The sequence below is a fragment of the Sminthopsis crassicaudata genome, chromosome 4, assembly GCF_048593235.1.
Source record: "Sminthopsis crassicaudata isolate SCR6 chromosome 4, ASM4859323v1, whole genome shotgun sequence".
Classification (NCBI taxonomy): Eukaryota; Metazoa; Chordata; class Mammalia; order Dasyuromorphia; family Dasyuridae; genus Sminthopsis; species Sminthopsis crassicaudata.
Window position 1 is genome coordinate 367,886,015 of NC_133620.1, and position 19,667 is coordinate 367,905,681.

The 19,667-nt window shown below is 33.3% G+C and overlaps 1 protein-coding gene across 7 annotated transcripts in view; it reads left to right on the forward strand.

Moving 5' to 3' along the window:
* BRIP1 (BRCA1 interacting DNA helicase 1) overlaps window positions 1-19,667 on the forward strand; it is a 221,443-nt gene that overhangs the window by 160,610 nt on the left and 41,166 nt on the right. For all 7 annotated transcript variants that reach the window (XM_074261987.1, XM_074261990.1, XM_074261984.1 and 4 more), the window contains 2 exons: window positions 3,113-3,272; window positions 8,377-8,498. In XM_074261987.1, the coding sequence (XP_074118088.1) occupies window positions 3,113-3,272; window positions 8,377-8,498 (282 nt within the window). The remainder of the gene's footprint in view (window positions 1-3,112; window positions 3,273-8,376; window positions 8,499-19,667) is intronic.

Below are 19,667 nucleotides of genomic sequence, written 5' to 3' on the forward strand. Positions count from 1 at the left end.
CATAAAGAATTGCACTGAGAAGTTAAGGTTGTTGCCCAGGGTCACATGGCCAGAATGTATCAGAGGCTGTACTTGAACCCAAGTCTTCCTACCTATGAGGCCAGCTCTCTATTTTGCTACTCTGTTTCTCAAATAACAAAATTGATCAATATGGTGATTAATCATAACTTCAGGAGAGAGAGAAAAACACACACAGAGATGGACAGAGGGGGAGAGAGAGAAAAAGGGGAGGGAATGTCTAACATAACATAATAACAAAAAAAGAAAGGAAAAAAATCTGTTGTACAGTCCAAAGCTCATGAAGAGATAGAGATAAAGTCCTTTTAAGACTGAAGGTAGACTTATCCATGTTAGGTATCCTAGCTAAATAGTGTTCTTTTCTGCTAGTCCATTAAATCTCTCTACTCCCAGAGAAATGCTGTTACCTACAGAACTCTAAAATTTATCAATGTAATAGTTAACTAACCATTTAAATTTTCAAGTCATATATGGCTGCATTTAGAAGAAGCTCATCAGGTACAATCCTCCCTAATTCTCCTAACTCTCATGCTATGCAATTTTATCCAAGCTTTCCTCATTTTAATTTTTTTATGAGAAGATTGGTATTTTCCCAGTGAAGTGCAATACAAAAACAAGAGATCAAGTTCTGGGAAAAGGCTCTTAGGTGAAGGAATCATTGAGGAGATCTAGTAAAAGGCACTCCTTATCCCTTTGCTCCATTCTGTTTGATCATTGTATTTCTCAAAAGAAGCTCCTATCACATAGCTAGTGCTACCCAAGTGTGATTGCAGCAATTAAACTTCTCAGTTCTCTTGTACTGGAGATATTGGGAGAACCAGACAAATAGCCTTGGGATGAAATACATTGAACAAAGATAGAACTCTGCCTTGTCACTGAAGCAAGAGAAATTGAAGTAGCAGATTAAAAAGTCACTGCCTTTTTCTCCTCTTCTCCCTTTATAAATAGTGGGTTTGAGGACAAAACCTTTGGAGGCAGGGAAAGAGTGATAAAAGAGTTGAAAAAATGACCTCTTTTTATCCTACTACTCTTTTTCCCTCTAGCCAAACATTAAAAGATTCTGAGACAACCCAAAACATAAGAAAAAACTACCTATAGACACAGTTTTTAATATAAGATTTTTAGCTTTTAAAAATAGATACCTCAAAAAAATTAGATACCTCCAAGACATTGTTTAACTTGTTCAAAATCTGAAAAGTTAAAATATATGTATATAATAATTTGTCAGGACAAAATTCATTCTTTTAGGTACATCAGTTGTGTTGCATAGATAGCAGTTGTTTTATTGTCCAAGGCTATACTCTAGTTTAAAGTTTCTTAAACTGTGGGTCATGATCCTCTATGGGATTACCTAACTGAATGTGGAGGTCTCGAAAAATTTGGCAACAGTAAAAGATATCAGATATTCTACCAAGATTTAATTCTTTATATAAAAACCAACAAGAATTTCCATTCATTAGTATGCAAATTTGCTTTCACTTTGATAATTAGTAATAGGAATTCTGAAAATACTCAAATTTGGTTGCTTTTTAAGTTTGAGTAATAGGTTAAGAGGTGATTAGGAATGACCATATAAATTTTTTAGTTAGAAGAGTTTTCTATTAATACCTTGTTAGATTTGACAGAGCATATAGAGTATCTTGTGATATTATTGAAAGATTTAAAAAAAACAATCCAAGCTACTTTCCTTTTTTTTGGGGGGGGGTTGTTTGTTTTTTTTCCCAAGCTACTTTCTAGTAGGATATGTTGTACAGTTTCTGCTGTTGAGAAAAGAAAATGCAAAAATTATCATGCTTTTCTGGCTTTCTTTTTCCCCCAGATGCACGTGTGTGTGTGTGTGTGTGTGTGTGTGTGTGTGTGTGTGTGTGTGTGTGTAATAGCATACATTAATTCATGTCAAAGCTTAGACAAATTGCTAACAGCAATCAATGCTAGAAACCATACAAACTTATTTGATTTTTAAAGTACCTAAGCACTGAAATAAAAACTGAAAATGCGTTTGACTATTAAAACTATTAAAATCCTACTTGTTATTCCAGCTTTTTATTCCAAAATAATAGTTTTATTATTTAATAAGGGTTCTTAACCATTTTGTGTAATAGACTTCTTTGATAGCAATCTGAAGAAATCTTTGGAATTCTTTTCAAAATAAATATTTTTAAATATATAAAACAAAACTATATTGAATTGGAGAACCAAACTATATATTTACAACACAGGTTTATGGACCCCAAGTTAAGAATTTCTAATTTACCTCATGTGAAATGAAGTGAGTAGAATTTATTTTACTTTATTAAGGCTCCTGAAAAAGGAGAGAAAAGGTGCTCAATTGAAACATAACTAATCTTTAAATACTATATCATTTTCTGGTGTTGTTTTTAAGGAATATGTAGATTTTTAGAATTCAGATGAAAGTATTTCAGATAGAATTTATGAGTTTAGGATTAGTCTTGAGTTTCATCTTAGGGGTTTCGAAGTGATATTTGGATTAAGAGTTTAATTACAAACTTATATGTTTGGGCAATATGGAATTCTTCTTCTATCCCCTCATCAACCCCCACCCCTATCCCCCAAAAAGAAAAGGAAGAACAAAGAGAGAAAGAGACAAAAGTTTTCCAAGCTGAGGCAGAGTATTGAAGCATTCCCTTTCAATGAAACAATCTGAGTAAGTTAATGAGCTGTTCCCTCAGAAAAAGCCAGTGTTCAAATTTTAAATAGTACTAAAATATAACATTGAATTTCAAGATCAATCAGATTCTCTGTCAATACTTCCTAATATGGTCATTTCAATTAGTGACCATTAGTATTATGTAATAAGCACTAGGTACTGAAAGCAAGCAGCTTTTGCCAGGAAGGAGTATATATTCTACTGTAATATTTGTTATTTAAGAAGACCAGGGATTATTGAAATTACCTTACTTCCACTAACTAGAAGAAATTCCAAGACCGTATTTTGCCATTTTAATAGCCTAATTCCTCAAGTTAGGTTTCTACTTGTTGTGTTTTACATTGTAAATGTGCCAGTGGGAAGAAGAGAGCAATTTATTTAGTTATCTAAATTTACATTTTTTTCCCCTTTATTTTTCCTCTTTAGTTATTGGACAAATTAAAAGAACGTTGGATACATACTGGTTTATGGCATAACCTTGAGCTAGTGAAAACAGTCATTACGGAACCACAGAGAGGAGAGAAAGTTGTATTTGATGAAGTGTTACAAGTGTACTATGATGCGATCAAGTGTAAAGGAGACCGAGGTACATGTATTTCTTGACCACTGAATTAATACTGTCATTGATAAAATTTATAAATGTTATTGATAAAATATTAATAAAAATCATAAAGATTCATGCTGTCAGTATTTACTTTGTGTTGTATATTTGAATGTCTTGTATATATTCAAATTTTATTTCTTGGCCTAGGTGAATGGTTTCATTTGGCATTGACTCATATAAATTCCATCATATGTATATTTTAATACATTTAGATTTTTAGATCACAAGTTCTGATTTCTGATAAAGTCATGGACCCCACTTTCTTGTTCAAAAACAGAATTGAACAATGCACTCCCTAATATAGATAATTCATGTAAACAAGCCATAAGTAGTTCTAATAGTAATATCTTATGAATAATGGCACATAATGAGAGGTAGTGTGGCCTAAAGCATTAGCCTTGGAGAAAGGAAGACTTGGATTCAAGTTCTGCTTCTTATCCATATTAACTATGACTATTGCATTGTTAAAAGGAATTTCTACGTGAGGTATTTCTTATATTAATGAAATCAGAAATATTGGATTCACTACGACCACCACCCAAAAGAAACAAAGAAATGTATGTACACATATACCATGACAAAATCTTTAACTGGTTGAGTTCTTTTACAATGCTACTTGTGTATTTATGTAGAAGGTATAGAGAATTAGGGACTGAGTTAAAGCTATTTTAAAATATTCAGGGAACTAATGTAGTGACTAAAAGTAGTGATTATAATTTTAATTTTGATTGCTTAGTCATTGCTCTTACAATATTGTTTCATTTTGCATGTGATATTAGAGACTTCATGTGTGAATATGGTCCCCATCCTGTTGTAGTTGTAATCTTTCTTCTAGCTGAGTTTCTTTGAAAACTTGATAATTTAATGGATCTGTGATTTCATCAATATAAATATTCCCTCCACTGCTACAGATCACAAACTTGTGACATCTTTTCGTTCCCTGCAATTATTATCAATGTTTTATCATAATTCCTCAGTAGAGGGTACATCAAATAGAAGGGATGCCCATTAATTGGAGAATAACTAAACAAGCTCTGTTATAATTATAATTGAATATTATTGTGCCATAAAAAGTGACAAGCAGGATGATTTCAGAGAACCCTGGAAAGACTTACATAATTGCTATATAGTGAACAGAACCAGGAGAACATAATAACATAGTAATAGCAGTATTGTTTGATGAAGTACTTGAGTAACTTAGCTGTTCTCGGCAATGATCCAAAATAATCTCAAAGAACTAATAATGAAGCATACTGTCTGCCTCCAGATAAGGAACTAATAGTGAATACTGGAGCATATTATTTTTCACATTCCTTCTTTCTTTTTTTTTTTTTTCTTTTTTCTTTTACTTGGGTTTTTCTGTACAAAATGACCAATATGGAAATATTTTACATTAAAAAAAAATAGAGGGCCCATCAAAACTCTGAAAGTCTTCCTGTTCTTTAGTATTTCTTATTGTTCATTTGCTACCTCTCAGTTTTGCTATGTAACTAGCCTATTTTGTTTTCTGATTAAACGCTATCTTTGATGATGTCTTTATGTCACTTTTGTGTAGCATAATATTCATTGATTAAAAATTCTGAAGGCTTTTTCCATTGTCTTTGTGTTACTTTGAATTTTAACTCTTCCTACATCGTGATGTTCCTTGACTCATAACCATATATAGCATTTCTGTGATAATTTGAAGGAAATGGGCTTGTGTAGAAGCAAGCAATGATGGGCTAATTTGAAATTTGTTCATTTAGTTAATGTCAGTTTGAGCAATGAGTGTTTTTTTATATTCTTTGTTTTTCCTATGTATATGATCATGCCAGCCTTTTTTGCATTGTTATGAATTTTACAAAAGAGAGTTTTTAGCATTTTAAAATTTTATGCAATTAATATAACATCTATGATTAGAAGTGTTTAGAAAACCTTGCCATCAGTGCAGAATCCTTTGCTTTGACTTTAACATAAGACATTTTTAATAATATTAATGAACTTCTTATTCGAACATATGTTTCCATGTTTAACATTTCACTCAGTGTTAGTGTTCAGGAGATCACTAACCAAAGCTATTTCCACAATCTCAACTATCATTGAACTTTGTATGACAAAACTGATCTAAAGTATTGCATGATTTTGATATTCATGTAGGAAATAATTTTTATAAGTAAAGCCTTTAAGACTTTGTTTTATATTCACGTTGATAAATTGGATTTTTTATTTTCTTGTCCCTCTGTAAATTGAACAATTGTAAAAATGTGTACAGCAAATCATCTACAAAAGCCCATCTTTTCTCTTTTTTTATTTTAATACAACTCTAGAACATTATAACACGTATTGTATGAGATCACTAATCCCTCAGAAAATTGTCCTAACATTCCACACAAAAAGAGATGAAGTAGGTGAAAAATACATGTTTTCCATACTGTGATATAGCAAAGGATAGATGGTCCCATAGAGCTGGTCTGTCAGCACATTAATTTTATGCATTATAATGGACAGTGAACTAGGCCCAGAATTGGACGAAAATCACAATCTCATAGTTGGAAAGGACTTCAGAAGTTTATTAAATCTAACCCAAATCTAAATAACATTAGATTTCACAAAATTTCCAACATGTGGTCATCTAATCTTGCTTAAAAACCTCCTCTGAAGGGAGGTAAATATACCTATAATTTCCCAGACTAACTCATTCCATTTTGGATAATTATGTCAGGAAGTTTGTTCTTATATTTACATATAAAAACATGCTCTCTTACATTGGAGGAACAGTGAAGTGCATTCATTGACCCCAGACTGAAATAAAAGGCTTATTTGAAAAATATCAGTATTCTCCTGATAATCTGGTGTGACTGTATGGAATTCTATAGAAGAAGTAAAACAACAGGTCATAAAAAAAAAAAAAATAGAGGTTTCTGTTGGGTAAGAGTAGTTTGCAGCATTTTAACAAGGAATTCCACACCAAAAAAAAAAAAAAAAAAAAAAAAAAAAAAGATATTTGGGAATTGTATAAATGGAAAAAAATAAAAAGGTTGCTTGTAAGGTAAAAGCCGGGAATAACACGCCCAAATAATTGCACTGGTAGTCAACAATAACAAACATTTATTAAATCATGTTGATTTAATTTATTAAGAAATTCAGGCATTTATAATGTGCTAATAAGTAAAGTACTCTGCTAAGTCCTGGGAAGACAAAAGCAGAAAGAAAAATAATCCTTATCCTCGGGAAACATGATTTTATTTTATTTTATTTATTTGGGGGAGGGAAGTTGTTTGTTTTTTAATAATAGCAAATTATTCAAAATATATGCAAAGATAATTTTCAATATTCACTCTTTCAAAACCTTGTGTTCCAAATATTTTTCCCTTTTTTCCTCCCACCCTCCCCTAGAAAGCAAGCAACTATATATATGTTAAACAATTTTTCTATACATATTTCCCCAATTGTCATGCTGCACAAGAAACATCAGATCAAAAAGGGAAATAAACGAGAAAAAAAACAAAAAGCAAGCAAACAACAAAAAAAGGTGAAATACTATGTTGTGATCTACATTTCAGTTCTATAGTCCTCTCTCTGTTTGCAGATGGCTCTCTCCATGACAAGTCTATTGGAATTGCCCTGAATCACCTAATTGTTGAAAAGAGCCAAGTCCACCAGAAACTGATCATGACATAATCTTGTTGCCATATATAATGTTCTCTTGTTCATATTCACTTCACTTAGCATCAGTTCATATAAGTCTCTCCAGGCCTCTCTGAAATCATCCTGCTGATAGTTTCTTATAGAACAATAATATTCTATAATATTCATATACCATAATTTATTTAGCTATTCTCCAATTAATGGGCATCCACTCAGTTTCCAGTTTCTGGCCACCACAAAGAGGGCTGCCACAAACATTCTTGCACATACAGGTCCCTTTCCCTTCTTTAAGATCTCTTTGGGATATAATCCCAATAGAGACACTGCTGGGTCAAAGGGTATGCACAGTTTGATAGCCCTTTGGGCAAAAGAATATGCATTTTAAAGGGGGAAGACAAAACTTAAGAATATAGAAAGGATAGATGGAAGAGGGAGAGAAAGTATATGTATAGTATGTAAATGCTGTATATATTTTGTTTGTGTATATGTATATATATGTGTGTGTATATATATATACATATATATATACATATATGTATATATATATATATATATATATATAGAAATATATATATATATATATATATATATATATATATAGAAATATATATATATATATATATATATAGAAAGAGAGAGAGAGAGAAATATAGCTATCTATATCTATCTATCTATAAGAGAGATTCAGGAATGGAATGTAGGGAGGAATGAAGACATAGCTGGTATGAATTCCTTTCTGATGAAGGTTCTGAAAGAAATGATCAGTCAGAAGAAGGGGCACAATCTGGGGGATAAGGGCAGGAGGCTAGGCTACTGTGGCAAGATACAAAGGATAGAAGTGGAATCCAGAGGACAATGGCTACTCTTGAGATGTTACACCAGGAAATCTCAACTGCAGACTTTTAGGTAATCAGGAAAACTCCCTGTGGTGTTGATTTACTGTCCAATCTAATGCAGATAATACACAGGTCAGTGAGTCCACAAATCCATCCAAGTAGAGTAGCGAGGTAGAACTGCTTCAAAAATCTAATCATCTTCTACTCTAAGCCAGTATTGCCTTTGGCTGTTGTAGCACTTCACTTGGCAAATAAGGTGACAGTTGGCTAAGGTAGTTAACTGTGCTCATTTGTCCTTTCTGAGGTTGTTCTTATACATTGCTTAGATTTTTTCAAGAAAATGGTCATGGAGTCACTCCATTTTGTCTATTTTTTCTTCCCTTCTTCTCCCCAGAATTAATAACCTGTTAAACATGTCCAGGCAGAGCTGTTCTACAAGTTCTTAAAAGACAAATTACTTTAAATACTCAAAAATTCTACAATATATTATTATAATAGTCTGTTATTTTACTTTAAAATTTTTTTCTGTATTCTGATTATAGACAGAACTGATTTTAGAAGTTATAAGAATGAAAAATTGTCACAGATATTTCTTTTAAATATTTATTCTCTTTTGCTTTAAGATGGTGCCCTCCTTATAGCAGTTTGCCGAGGTAAAGTGAGTGAGGGATTGGATTTCTCAGATGAGAATGCTCGTGCTGTCATAACTATAGGGATCCCATTTCCAAAAGTGAACGATCTTCAGGTAAGTGGTCTTACAAATCAAAGGTCTTACACATTTTATTTGCTATAAAGATTCTATTAATAATCTTTTCCTTTTATTTCTGTACATTGAAGAACTTGCCCAAGTGAGTAGTGTTTAAATAGCCTTCATTTTTTAAAAAATTAAATTTATATAAGTTTCTTAGGAGCAGCTATGTGGCACAGTGAATAGAGTGCCAGTTCAGGAAGACTCATCTTCCTCTGTTCAGGTCTGGCCTCAGACACTCACTAGCTGTGTGATCCAGGGTAAGTCAGTTAACCCTGTTTATCTAAGTTTCCTCATTTATAAAATGAGATGGAAGGGAAAAAATGGCAGAGCATTCTTGCCAAGAAAATTCCAAATGAGGTCATGATGGAGCAGACACAAAACATGTAATATATGTTTTTGTAATATACATTTTATGTAAAATGTAATGATTTTAGAAACCTGTGGAAGTGATTTTTCACTAGAATAGTGAAACCACATTTTTGTCAGTAATTAGTAGCTTTCATTAATAATTAATTAAGTGCTTGTCACACATTAGGAGTGAAAATTAATATGTATTTTTATTTTATCCCATTTTGTTTTCTAGTTGGGTTTAAATCAGAGATCATCTCATTTATATACCATCCTTTCAAGGCATGCTATATTTTTACTTAACTACTGATAAACTATAAAGAGGACATACAAATATATGAACATATATTTTTTACCTTGTTCATTATTTTGCATGATGACGGGAAGGTGAGAGAGGGTCAAATTAATCTTAAGTCAGGCTTTGGGTGGGTATCCTTGAAGAATCATCTAGATGGGGAGGATTAATTTTTCTCCCTATGGACTTCTCTTTATATTTTTCTTTATGAAATACTCATAAATAATACTAAATAATAAATACTCATTTGTTTTTCTCTTATATATATTCTGTTTCCCCATTTGAGTTGTGAGATCCAAAATATTAAACATTTCTTTTGAAATTCTCAGCAATGGAATTTTGCTCTTTATTCCTTAAGTGTTATTGCCTGCTTGAATTAGGTCATGTAAAGATATATATTAATATTATGGGAGGCTGTTGGTGTGGATAGGGATAAGGCTTAATGCTGTGCAAGCAGTTATATATTCTTCTGCATTTGGAACAAGCCTAAGGAAAACAGGGGCCATGTGTTCCCCTCTACCAGTGAAGTCCTAAAAAGCTGGAGATTTTCACCAAAGCATAGAAGTGAAAGATATCATTATCAGATACTTATTAACAATTTAGGACAGGGCTTCTTAAACTTTTTCTCTAAAAAATTTTTTGTGATCCCAGGCATACAAGTATATAAAATAATTATACAAATCAAACATTTACTGATAATAAAACATAATTTCACGATGGCCCTTTCAGTTATGAAACCTCATATGAGGTTGAGAACCACAAGTTAAGAAGCTGGGACTTAGGGCACCATAAAAGACAACACTTCCAGTGTACATTTGAGCTATATACCTAGCCTGTACATTGTTCCTTTACAGTATGTGTGTGAGTACACATCCCACCAACTTGGTAGATTGCTAACTTACAAATGTTCCTATAAGCTACATGGAGGCAGGGACAGTGTTTTATCTAAACTTTTTATCTATTCAGGCTCATAGCAGAGAGTTCTTTTTGAACACTGCAATAGCAACAATAACTACCTTCATTTCTGTTGCACTCTGAAGTTTGCAAAGTGTTATAAATGTAGTATTTCATTTAATTCTTGAAGAAACCCTTGATGGTAGGTCTTTTCTAATAATTATGATCACTTTATGTATGAGAAAATAAATGATACTATAGGTATTTCACATAAGTTTGTTAAAACCTTGAATTAGGCTTTATAGTAAAGAGTCACTGCTACTGCTAACTCAACAATTTGAATCTTTTTTTGATATTGGGGTGGGCCATAGTAAGGAGGTATGTTTTAGTGGCTTGTTAACTTCAAGTTGGGACTGAGATATTTATTGTCCTGGCATTCACAGTTCTCTGCAGTCTAATTCTCATCTACCTTCCTTGTTTTATTTTGTACAACTCTCTTTCATGAGCTTTATGCATCAGGTAAATTGGCCTTCTTATCTTCTCATTGCTTCTTGTAATGTTCTGTTGTCTCCAGAAACTGCCGATCACTCTCTGGGAGGAGATCTGCTCTTTCAACTCAATCTCCCGGCCAGACTCTTCTTCCTGTAGAGAGCCATCCCAACTCTGACCTAGAGTAGACTCACTCCTTGATCAATGTTGTCTTCTTTTAGCCTCCCAGAGAATGGGTGTGTGAGAACTCAAGGGCTTGTGGGAAAATTACTTCAACCAATCAAACCTTTTCATATAGCTTTAATTTCTTCATATGAAAATTGTCTGTTCATATCCTTTGACCATTTGTCACTTGGAGAATGGCTTGATTTCTTATAAATTTGAGTCAATTTTCTGTATATTTTGGAAATGAGGCCTTTATCAGAACCTTTCACTGTAAAAAGGTTTTCCCAGTTTATTGCTTCCCTTCTAATCTTGTCTGTATTAGTTTTTGTTTGTATAAAAACTTTTTTAACTTAATATGATCAAAATTTTCTATTTTGTGATCAATAATGTTCTTTAGTTCTTCTTTGATCACAAATTCCTTCTTCTTCCACAGGTCTGAGAGGTAAACTATCCTATGTTCTTCTAATTTATTTATAATCTCATTCTTTATGCCTAGATCATGAACCCATTTTGACCTTATCTTGGTATACGGTGTGAGGTATGGGTTGATGCCTAGTTTCTTTCTGTCAGACTAGTTTCCAATATTCCCAGCAGGTTTTGTCCAATAGTAAATTCTTATCCTAAAAGCTGGGGTCTTTGGGTTTGTCAAATACTAGATTGCTGTATAAATTGACTATTTTATTCTGCGAACCTAACCTATTCCACTGATCAACTTGTCTATTTCTTAGCCAGTACCAAACGGTTTTGATGACCACTGCTTTATAATATAGTTTTAGGTCCAGTACAGTTAGGCCATCTTCCTGTTATTTTTATTTTCATTAGTTCCCTTGAAATTCTTGACTTTTTCTTCTTCCAGTTGAATTTTGTTGTGATTTTTTTCTAGGTCAGTAAAATAGTTTCTTGGGAGTTTGATTGGTTTACCACTAAATAAATAGATTAGTTTAAGTAGTATTGTCATCTTTATTATATTCGCTCGATCTATCCAAGAGCACTTGATATTTTTCCATTTGTTTAGATCTGACTTTATTTGTGTAGAAAGTGTTTTGTAGTTTTGCCCATATAGTTCCTAACTTTCCCTTGGCAGATAGATTCCCAAATATTTTATGCTATCGACAGTTATTTTAAATGGAATTTCTCTTTGTATCTCTTGTTTTTGGATTTTGTTAGTGATGTATAAATATGCTGATAATTTATGTGGATTTATTTTATATCCTGCAATTGTGCTAAAATTGTGGATTATTTCTAATAGCTTTTTAGTTGATTCTCTGGGGTTCTCTAAGTATACCATCATGTCATCTGCAAAGAGTGATAATTTTGTTTTTTCATTATGTACTCTTAATTCCTTTATCTTCTCACTGCTTCTTTACTTCTCATAATTCTGTGCACTCAATGAATTCCTCCCTTGGAGGTGTAGACTCTCCTCCAAATCCCTTCTTTTCCTTCAAGTCTCACTTCAGGAACCATGTTTTTTATTAGGTCTTTCCTAATTCCTCAATTTTCAATTAAGTAAACATTTATTAAATGTCTACTATGTGCCAGGCACTGTCCTGAGTGCTAGAGATACAGATACATGGAGGGTATGTGGGTTAGGGATACAGGAATGAAGATATGACTGGCTTAGCCTCCCTCCTTAAATAGAGGTTTTAGAGTGCATGTTTTACCTTCCAATCAGAGGGAGAGAAGGTATTGATGAGGTGACTTTTCTTTCTTGCCTTTCTCATATTACTCCCTTTCACAAAGTCTACTTGTCAGCTAACCAGACTTTTTAGATGTCTCTGAAATCATCATACATTTCCCACCACACTGCATTCACCTAGCTAGCCACTAGACTTGAAATACACTCCTCCCTTATCTTCATAACCTCTTAGAATCCTTACCTTTCTCCAAGGCTCAGCTCTCGTGTCACTTCCTCTCAAAAACCTTTCTGATGCTCATTTTTTCCACCTTCCTCCCTAGCTATCTTCCTCAGATTACTTTTTATTTACTTTTCTCTGCAGTTATAATAGCACAAGAAATATTCCTGAGTGTTTCCAAACCAAATTCAAATGTAATTGGAAAGTATTTTAACAAAATAAATAAGAACGCAACTAAGGCAATATGTAATCTGCAGGGATCCAGATTAGTGGCCCCCAGTTGTATCTGAGTTTAATGTCTGTACTCTAGGCAATTCTCTGATACATAAGTTTCAAGAAGATTTCAGTCTTAATTGGTAGAGGGAATTTTCTCTCCCAGGAGTTCCCTTTCCCAGTAAAATCACAGGGCTAGTCCCTATTCTAAATGCTTAGCACATCTTTTGTGTATAGTAGATAGCAAATGTTTGTATAATTGAAAAGGGATCTTTGAACAGGCCTATTCTTGGGTCAGAACTTATGCATTTTTTGATTGTAAAGAAAATTAAGATTACTGATTTAATAAATTTAATTCTCTGGTTAACTTTGGTTAGTTCTTTCTAGATTACATTGTACTGCTGATTAAAAATTGTGACATATAGAAGAGGAAAGGTGGGATTTTTAAAAAGAGGAGACTAGTTGCAGTAAATAAAATAAATGAAACTAGGAATTTTTAGAGCTAAAAAGGATTGGTATATAATACATTTCAGAAAAATTTCCATCAAAAAAAGATATTTTTAAAGTGTTTCTAGCAGTGCTGGGATATTGTACATGATATTAAGAGAAATTTTCCTTACTTTTAATTGGTTTGCCTACATGATGCATTCTTCCATTTCATAAGCCTTATTACAAACTAGCTTATAAGTAGAGCTATGAAATGTGCATATGGAACTGATTTATTTCTGAGTGCTTCTGTTAAATATACCAATATGACCCTTCAGTGAGAAATTCAGCTTCTAGATTTATCAGAAGAGGCATAATTGTTATCTTTAGAAAAAGTTAATTTTTTCAGAGTTATAGATATTTTTGTTAAACAAAACATCCCCTTTGGTGTTGTGTCGTTTAAAGGAGTTAAAGGTTCATTTTTTTGTTCCTCAGCAGAATGGTCCAAAATTGTCTAATAATGTGGGTTGGGTTGGAGTTGAGTTGGGATTTCATGGTATGACATTCTGTTCACTACTTAAAAGAGCAGAAGCATATAAAACTATTTGATACTTCCTTCCATTTGATATTACACCAATGGCAAATCACTCCCTCATACTATTTCATTGTTCTATCCAGATTATCCTTTTCTGTGAGTGAAAGAAAAAGCATTTATTGAGAATTCAATATGTACCAAGACTCTGTACTAAATTCTAGTAGTAAAAAATACAAAGGAAGAATAATTCCTATTTGTAAGGAGCTTATATTTTACTGGAAAGAAACAACATGTAATGCCTCAGGAAAGAGGTTTTTATCTGGGAAGTCAGAGAGATGATGAATGGAGCTATAGGGGTAGCCAACTGATACCTCTCCTTTGTCTTTCTCTTTTTCCTTTCTCTTTGTTGTTTTTGTTCTCTTTTCATCAGTCTCCCTAGCTTGCCCAGGCTGGGAGTACAAAAGCTACTCATAGGCCTGATCTCATTACTTATTACTCTGACCTAACCCATTTCTGATTTGAGTTGGTTTATCCCTCTGTAGGCAGCCTAGTAGCTTACTGCAACTAAGAATTCCTGAACTCAAGCAATCCATAAGTCTTGATCTCTTCAATTATATACATGTGCCTCCACATCTAGCCTGATATCTGCTTTAGACAAATGGTACTAATATGCACTTGTAATCATGAAACATTAGAGGCATTAGTTGTCCCCCTTGAACATTCTCTGGTTATATGTTTACCTCTATTTGGGTCTATTGTCCTGACTAATGCTGGGTACATTTGTACATCCCAGATTAATGGGAGAGATGTTATGTTAATACTTTTCTTACTATGTTTTGGGTTAATTGTCATATGACAATGGGGGCTCATGAGCTTTAGTTTTAGGAGTTTTAGGTACCTTGAATCTAGGAAATTATTCCCTTCCAGGGCCCCTATAAGTAAATTGAGGAAATACACGATACTTTGGCTGATCACCAAGTGAAACAGTATAGAGGGAGAAGAGAAAATGGTGTAGGATTGAGCCTTAGGGGACATCCACAGTTAGTGGACATGTCCTGGATGAATATCTGGCAAAAGAAACAGAGTCATCAGATAGAATAAGGAACAGAATAGCCAAGAGAATGAAGAGAGAACAGCATCTTGAAAACATAAAGAGAAGAGAATACAAAGGAGAAAAGGGGAAACAACATAGATATCAAGAAGGATGAAGATTAAGAAAAAGATTTTAGATTTGACAAGAGATCATTAATAATTTAGGAGAGAATAATTTCGGTTGAATTATATGATTAGGAGCCATTATAAATGTCAGTTATCACTGTCTCTGACCTTTTTGATCATTTGAGTTTCTTGCTGTTTGGCATTTGGATAAACAGTTGTGTGTTGTGTTTGTTTTGTTTTGTTTTTAAATATTTTGTGGTGGTGGTAGCAGTGGCAAGGGTAATGTAATGTGGCCCAATGGAAAGGGTACAGGAGTCAAATTACTTAGGTACTGATCTTTTATTTGTCACTGATAGCTGTGTAACTTTGAGTACATTGCCTCTCTAGGTCTTGGTGGTCTTATTTCTAAAATGCATGTAATATTAACAATTTTTCTCCCAAAGTTATTGTGAGGTTTAAATGAAATATTAAGTACCATAGTACTATGGAAGTAATGGCAGGTGAACTGAGGGAAGCCATTTCAGAATGCCCATCTGCATATAATAGATATTCAATAAATCCGTTGAATTAAGTTGAAGAGACTTTGCAAATTTGGTAGGAACATTGGTATCATTTATTTTATTTTTCAAAAATGTATTTTATTTAAAATAGAATAAGAAAAAAGAAAAACAGAAAAGGTATACAAAACACAGTGGGGGGAAAAACACAAAAGAGAATGTTATCATGTGCCCAGCAGAACATCAGAGAGGTATATAACTATACATAACTATATATATATACACATATATATATACGTATATATGTGTATATATATATTAGCAGAAGAAATCATATTCATGAGTGTCCATCTTTTTTTTAACTTCCTTGTAAATTATTCTTTTGTTCTTTGCTGCTCACCTTTTTTACTGTATTCTATTTTCTCCCTTTTATTCCCATGCCTACCCCTAAGCAGGCTATAGTTTTAAGAAGAATATATTCAATTATTGTTCTGTAAGAAATAACCAACAAGATGATTTGAGAAAGTCCTGGAGAGACTTACACGAACTGCTGCTGAGTGAAATGAGCAGGACCAGAAGATCATTATATACTTCAACAACAATACTATATGATGATCAATTCTGATGGACATGGCCCTCTTCAACAATGAGATGAACCAAATCAGTTCCAATAGAGCAGTAATGAACTGAACCAGCTACACCCAGTGAAAGAACTCTAGGAGATGATTATGAACCATTACATAGAATTCCCAATCCATCTAATTTTGTCCACCTGCATTTTTGATTTCCTTCACAGGCTAATTATACACTATTTCAGAGTCTGATTCTTTTTGTACAGCAAAACAACTGTTTGGACATGTATATGTATATGGTATTTAATTTATACTTTAACATATTTAACTTGTATTGGTCAACCTGCCATGAGGGGGAGGGGAAGGAGGGGAAAAATTAGAATAAAAGGTTTGGCAATTATCAATGTTGTAAAACTACCCATGCATTTATCTGGTAAATAAAAACGATTAAAAAAAAGAAAAAAAAAAAGAAATCTGAGACTACCCCTCTTAAAAAAAAAAAAAAAGATTATATTCATGTATACATAAGTAGATATATACATATACATTTACATACATCCCCATACATAACACACACATATCTTTTTAATTATAGCTTTTTATTTATAAGATATATGCATGGGTACTTTTTCAGCATTGACCCTTGCAAAACCTTATGTTCCAACTTTTCCCCTCCTTCCCCCCATCCCCTCCCCTAGATGGCAGGTAGACCAATAAATGTTAAATATATTAAAATATGTGTTAAACACAATATATGTATATGGATATGTATATATCCATAGTTATTTTGCTGCACAAGAAAAATCAGACTTAGAAATAAGATAAAAATAACCTGAGAAGGAATTCAAAATGCAAGTGGACAAAAACAGAAGGAGTGGAAATGCTATGTTATGGTTCACACTTATTTCCCATAGTTCTTTCTCTGGGTGTAGCTGGTTCTCTTCATTATTGAGCAAATAGAACTGATTTGTTTTATTTCATTGTTGAAGAGAGACACATCCATTAGAATTGATCATCATATAGTATTGTTGTTGAAATATATAATGATTTCCTGGTCCTGCTCATTTCACTCAGCATCAATCTCCAGGCCTTTCTGAAATCATCCTGCTGGTCATTTCTTACAGAACAATGGTATTCCATGCATTCATACACCATAATTTACTCAGCCAATCTCCAATTGATGGGCATCCATTTAATTTTCAGTTTCTAGCGACTTCAAAAAGGACTGCACAAACATTTTTGCACATACAGGTCCCTTTCCCTCTTTTAAGATCTCTTTAGGATATAAGCCCAGTATTAACACCATTGGATCAAAGATTATGCACAGTTTGATAACTTTTTGAGCATCATTCTAAATTGCTCTCCAGAATGGTCGGATGCATTCAAATTCCACCAACAATGTATCAGTGTCCCAGTTTTCCCAGATTCCCTCCAACATTCAGCATTATCTTTTCTTGTCATCCAAGCCAGTCTGAGAGCACATGCATGTGTCTTTCCTATCCCTGCTGACTCCTTGCTTTAATTTTGCTCCTAACTTGCCTTGCTATTACTTAACCTCCCCCCACCCGTGGATTCCTCTCTTGTCTTCTTCCCACATCCTTTGCTTCCCAGTCTATCCACCCTTTCTCCCTTAATTCTTTATAGATTTTGGAAGGTGCTATACCCTTCATGGTATATATGTAGTGTTACCTATTTAATCCATTCCCAATGTGAGTAGGTTTTCAAAACTATGAGCTCTCTTCCCCTTTCTAATACTGTGACTATTCTTCTCTGCACCTTATTTGTATGACACAATTACCAATTTTTACCTTAACTCTGCTCCAATTTTTCTTTTAAGCTGCCCTATTGTTGTCGATCTCAAACATATGGTATTCATTTCCCATGGTTTAAAAAAAACACCCATAAGCAATTTGTCCATATTGAGTTCCTTGAAATTGATCTTTTATATTGGCTTATATGTTATGTTTTTGTTAAATTTTCTATTAAGTTTGGGTTTGGTTGATAGAATCCTGAAAATTTCATTGAATGTCTATTTTTTCTCATTCAGTATTATAGAGATTTTGCTAGATAAAATATTTTTGGCTGTAGCCCTAGTTCTTTTGATTATTGGCAGGTATAATTCCAGATCCTGTAGTCTTTTATTGTGGCTATGTTAGTCCCGTATAATTCTATTTGTTGCTGCCATCATTTGCTTTAACCTGGGGGAAAGTATTTTAAATAATTTTTAATAGTATTTTATTTTTCCAATCACATGTAAAGACAGTTTTCAGCATTCATTTTTGTAAGATTTTGTGTCCCAAATTTTCTTTTCTCCATTCCTCTCTTACTTTCCGCCTCCCCAAGACAGCAAGAATCAGATAAAGATTATACATATACAGTCATTTTAAACGTATTTCCATATTAGTCAGGTTGTGTAAAAAATCAGAACAAGAGGGAAAAATACAAGAAAGAAAAAGCAAACAAATTTTTTTAAAAGGTGAAAATATATGCTTCAATCTGCATTTAGTTTCTATAGTTCTCTCTCTCTGGATGCCGGTAGCATTTTCTACCCTGAGTCTGTTGGAATTGTCTTGAATCAGTATATTGCTGAGAAGAGGTAAGTTTATCATACTTATCATGATTAACACATAATGTTGCTGTTACTATGTACAATGTTCTCTTGGTTCTGTTCACTTTACTCAACATCAGTTATGTAAATCTTTCCAGGCCTTTCTGAAATCATCTTGCTTATCTTTAAATAATTTTTATTCTCTTTTTCATAAATCTGACATAGTTTCTTGAGGATTTGTTTACTGAAGTTTCTAAAACAGCTCTTTAATCACAAGAAACTTAAAAATTATTTAGGAGGACTGAACATATCTGAGAACAATCTCTGACTAAAACTATGTTGCATATTTAATTGGTATCACATGATAATGATGTATTTTTTTCAGTGATGCATTATGTCATCAATATGGGGACTTAATTCATCAGTACAGATCATAACCCCTCTCTCTATGCCTTAGTATATGGTTCTTATAAGTTGTAGTGGCAAGAAAAGTTTGTTATCTGCTAGCCAATTCCCTGCTGATGAATTTCTCCGAACTTCTATAGATTCATCTTTAGACCACAGACATAAAATACAACCCATTTTTTGGTCAAAAAGAATTTCCAGTTTGGTGTCCAACCTTTCTGGTAGTAATATTTCTTGCATTTAGTTCTTTTTCCTCTTCTACTCATTTCTTGACCTTGAAATCTGGTTTCTGATTCTGCCACTTTATTTGGCCTTGTTTTCTCCAAGATTAATAGTGATTAATTATTAAATTCATTAGCCTTTTCTCAGTTTTCATTCTGCTTGACCTTTCTGCAGCTCTTGACAACATTGCCCTCTCTCTTCCTCTTGGATACTCTCTCTTCCCTAGGTTTCCATGACATTATTTCTTGTTTTTTTTTCCTACCTATCTGACCATTTCTTCTCAGTCTTTTCTGTTTAGATGCTCATTCTGTTCCATCCTACTTAACCGTGCCTCCCCCAAAGGATCTGTCTTAAGGTCTTCTTATTCCTCTTTTCCCTCTCTTTATGATCATATCAGTACCCATGGGTTCAATTGTCACCTTGGTAGGGAGATCACAATTCTACATCAAATCCATGTATTCATCTCTAATTTCTCTCCTTTACTGCCATCCAACATTATCTACAATCTTATGGTCATCTTCATCTGAATATCTTACAGCTGGA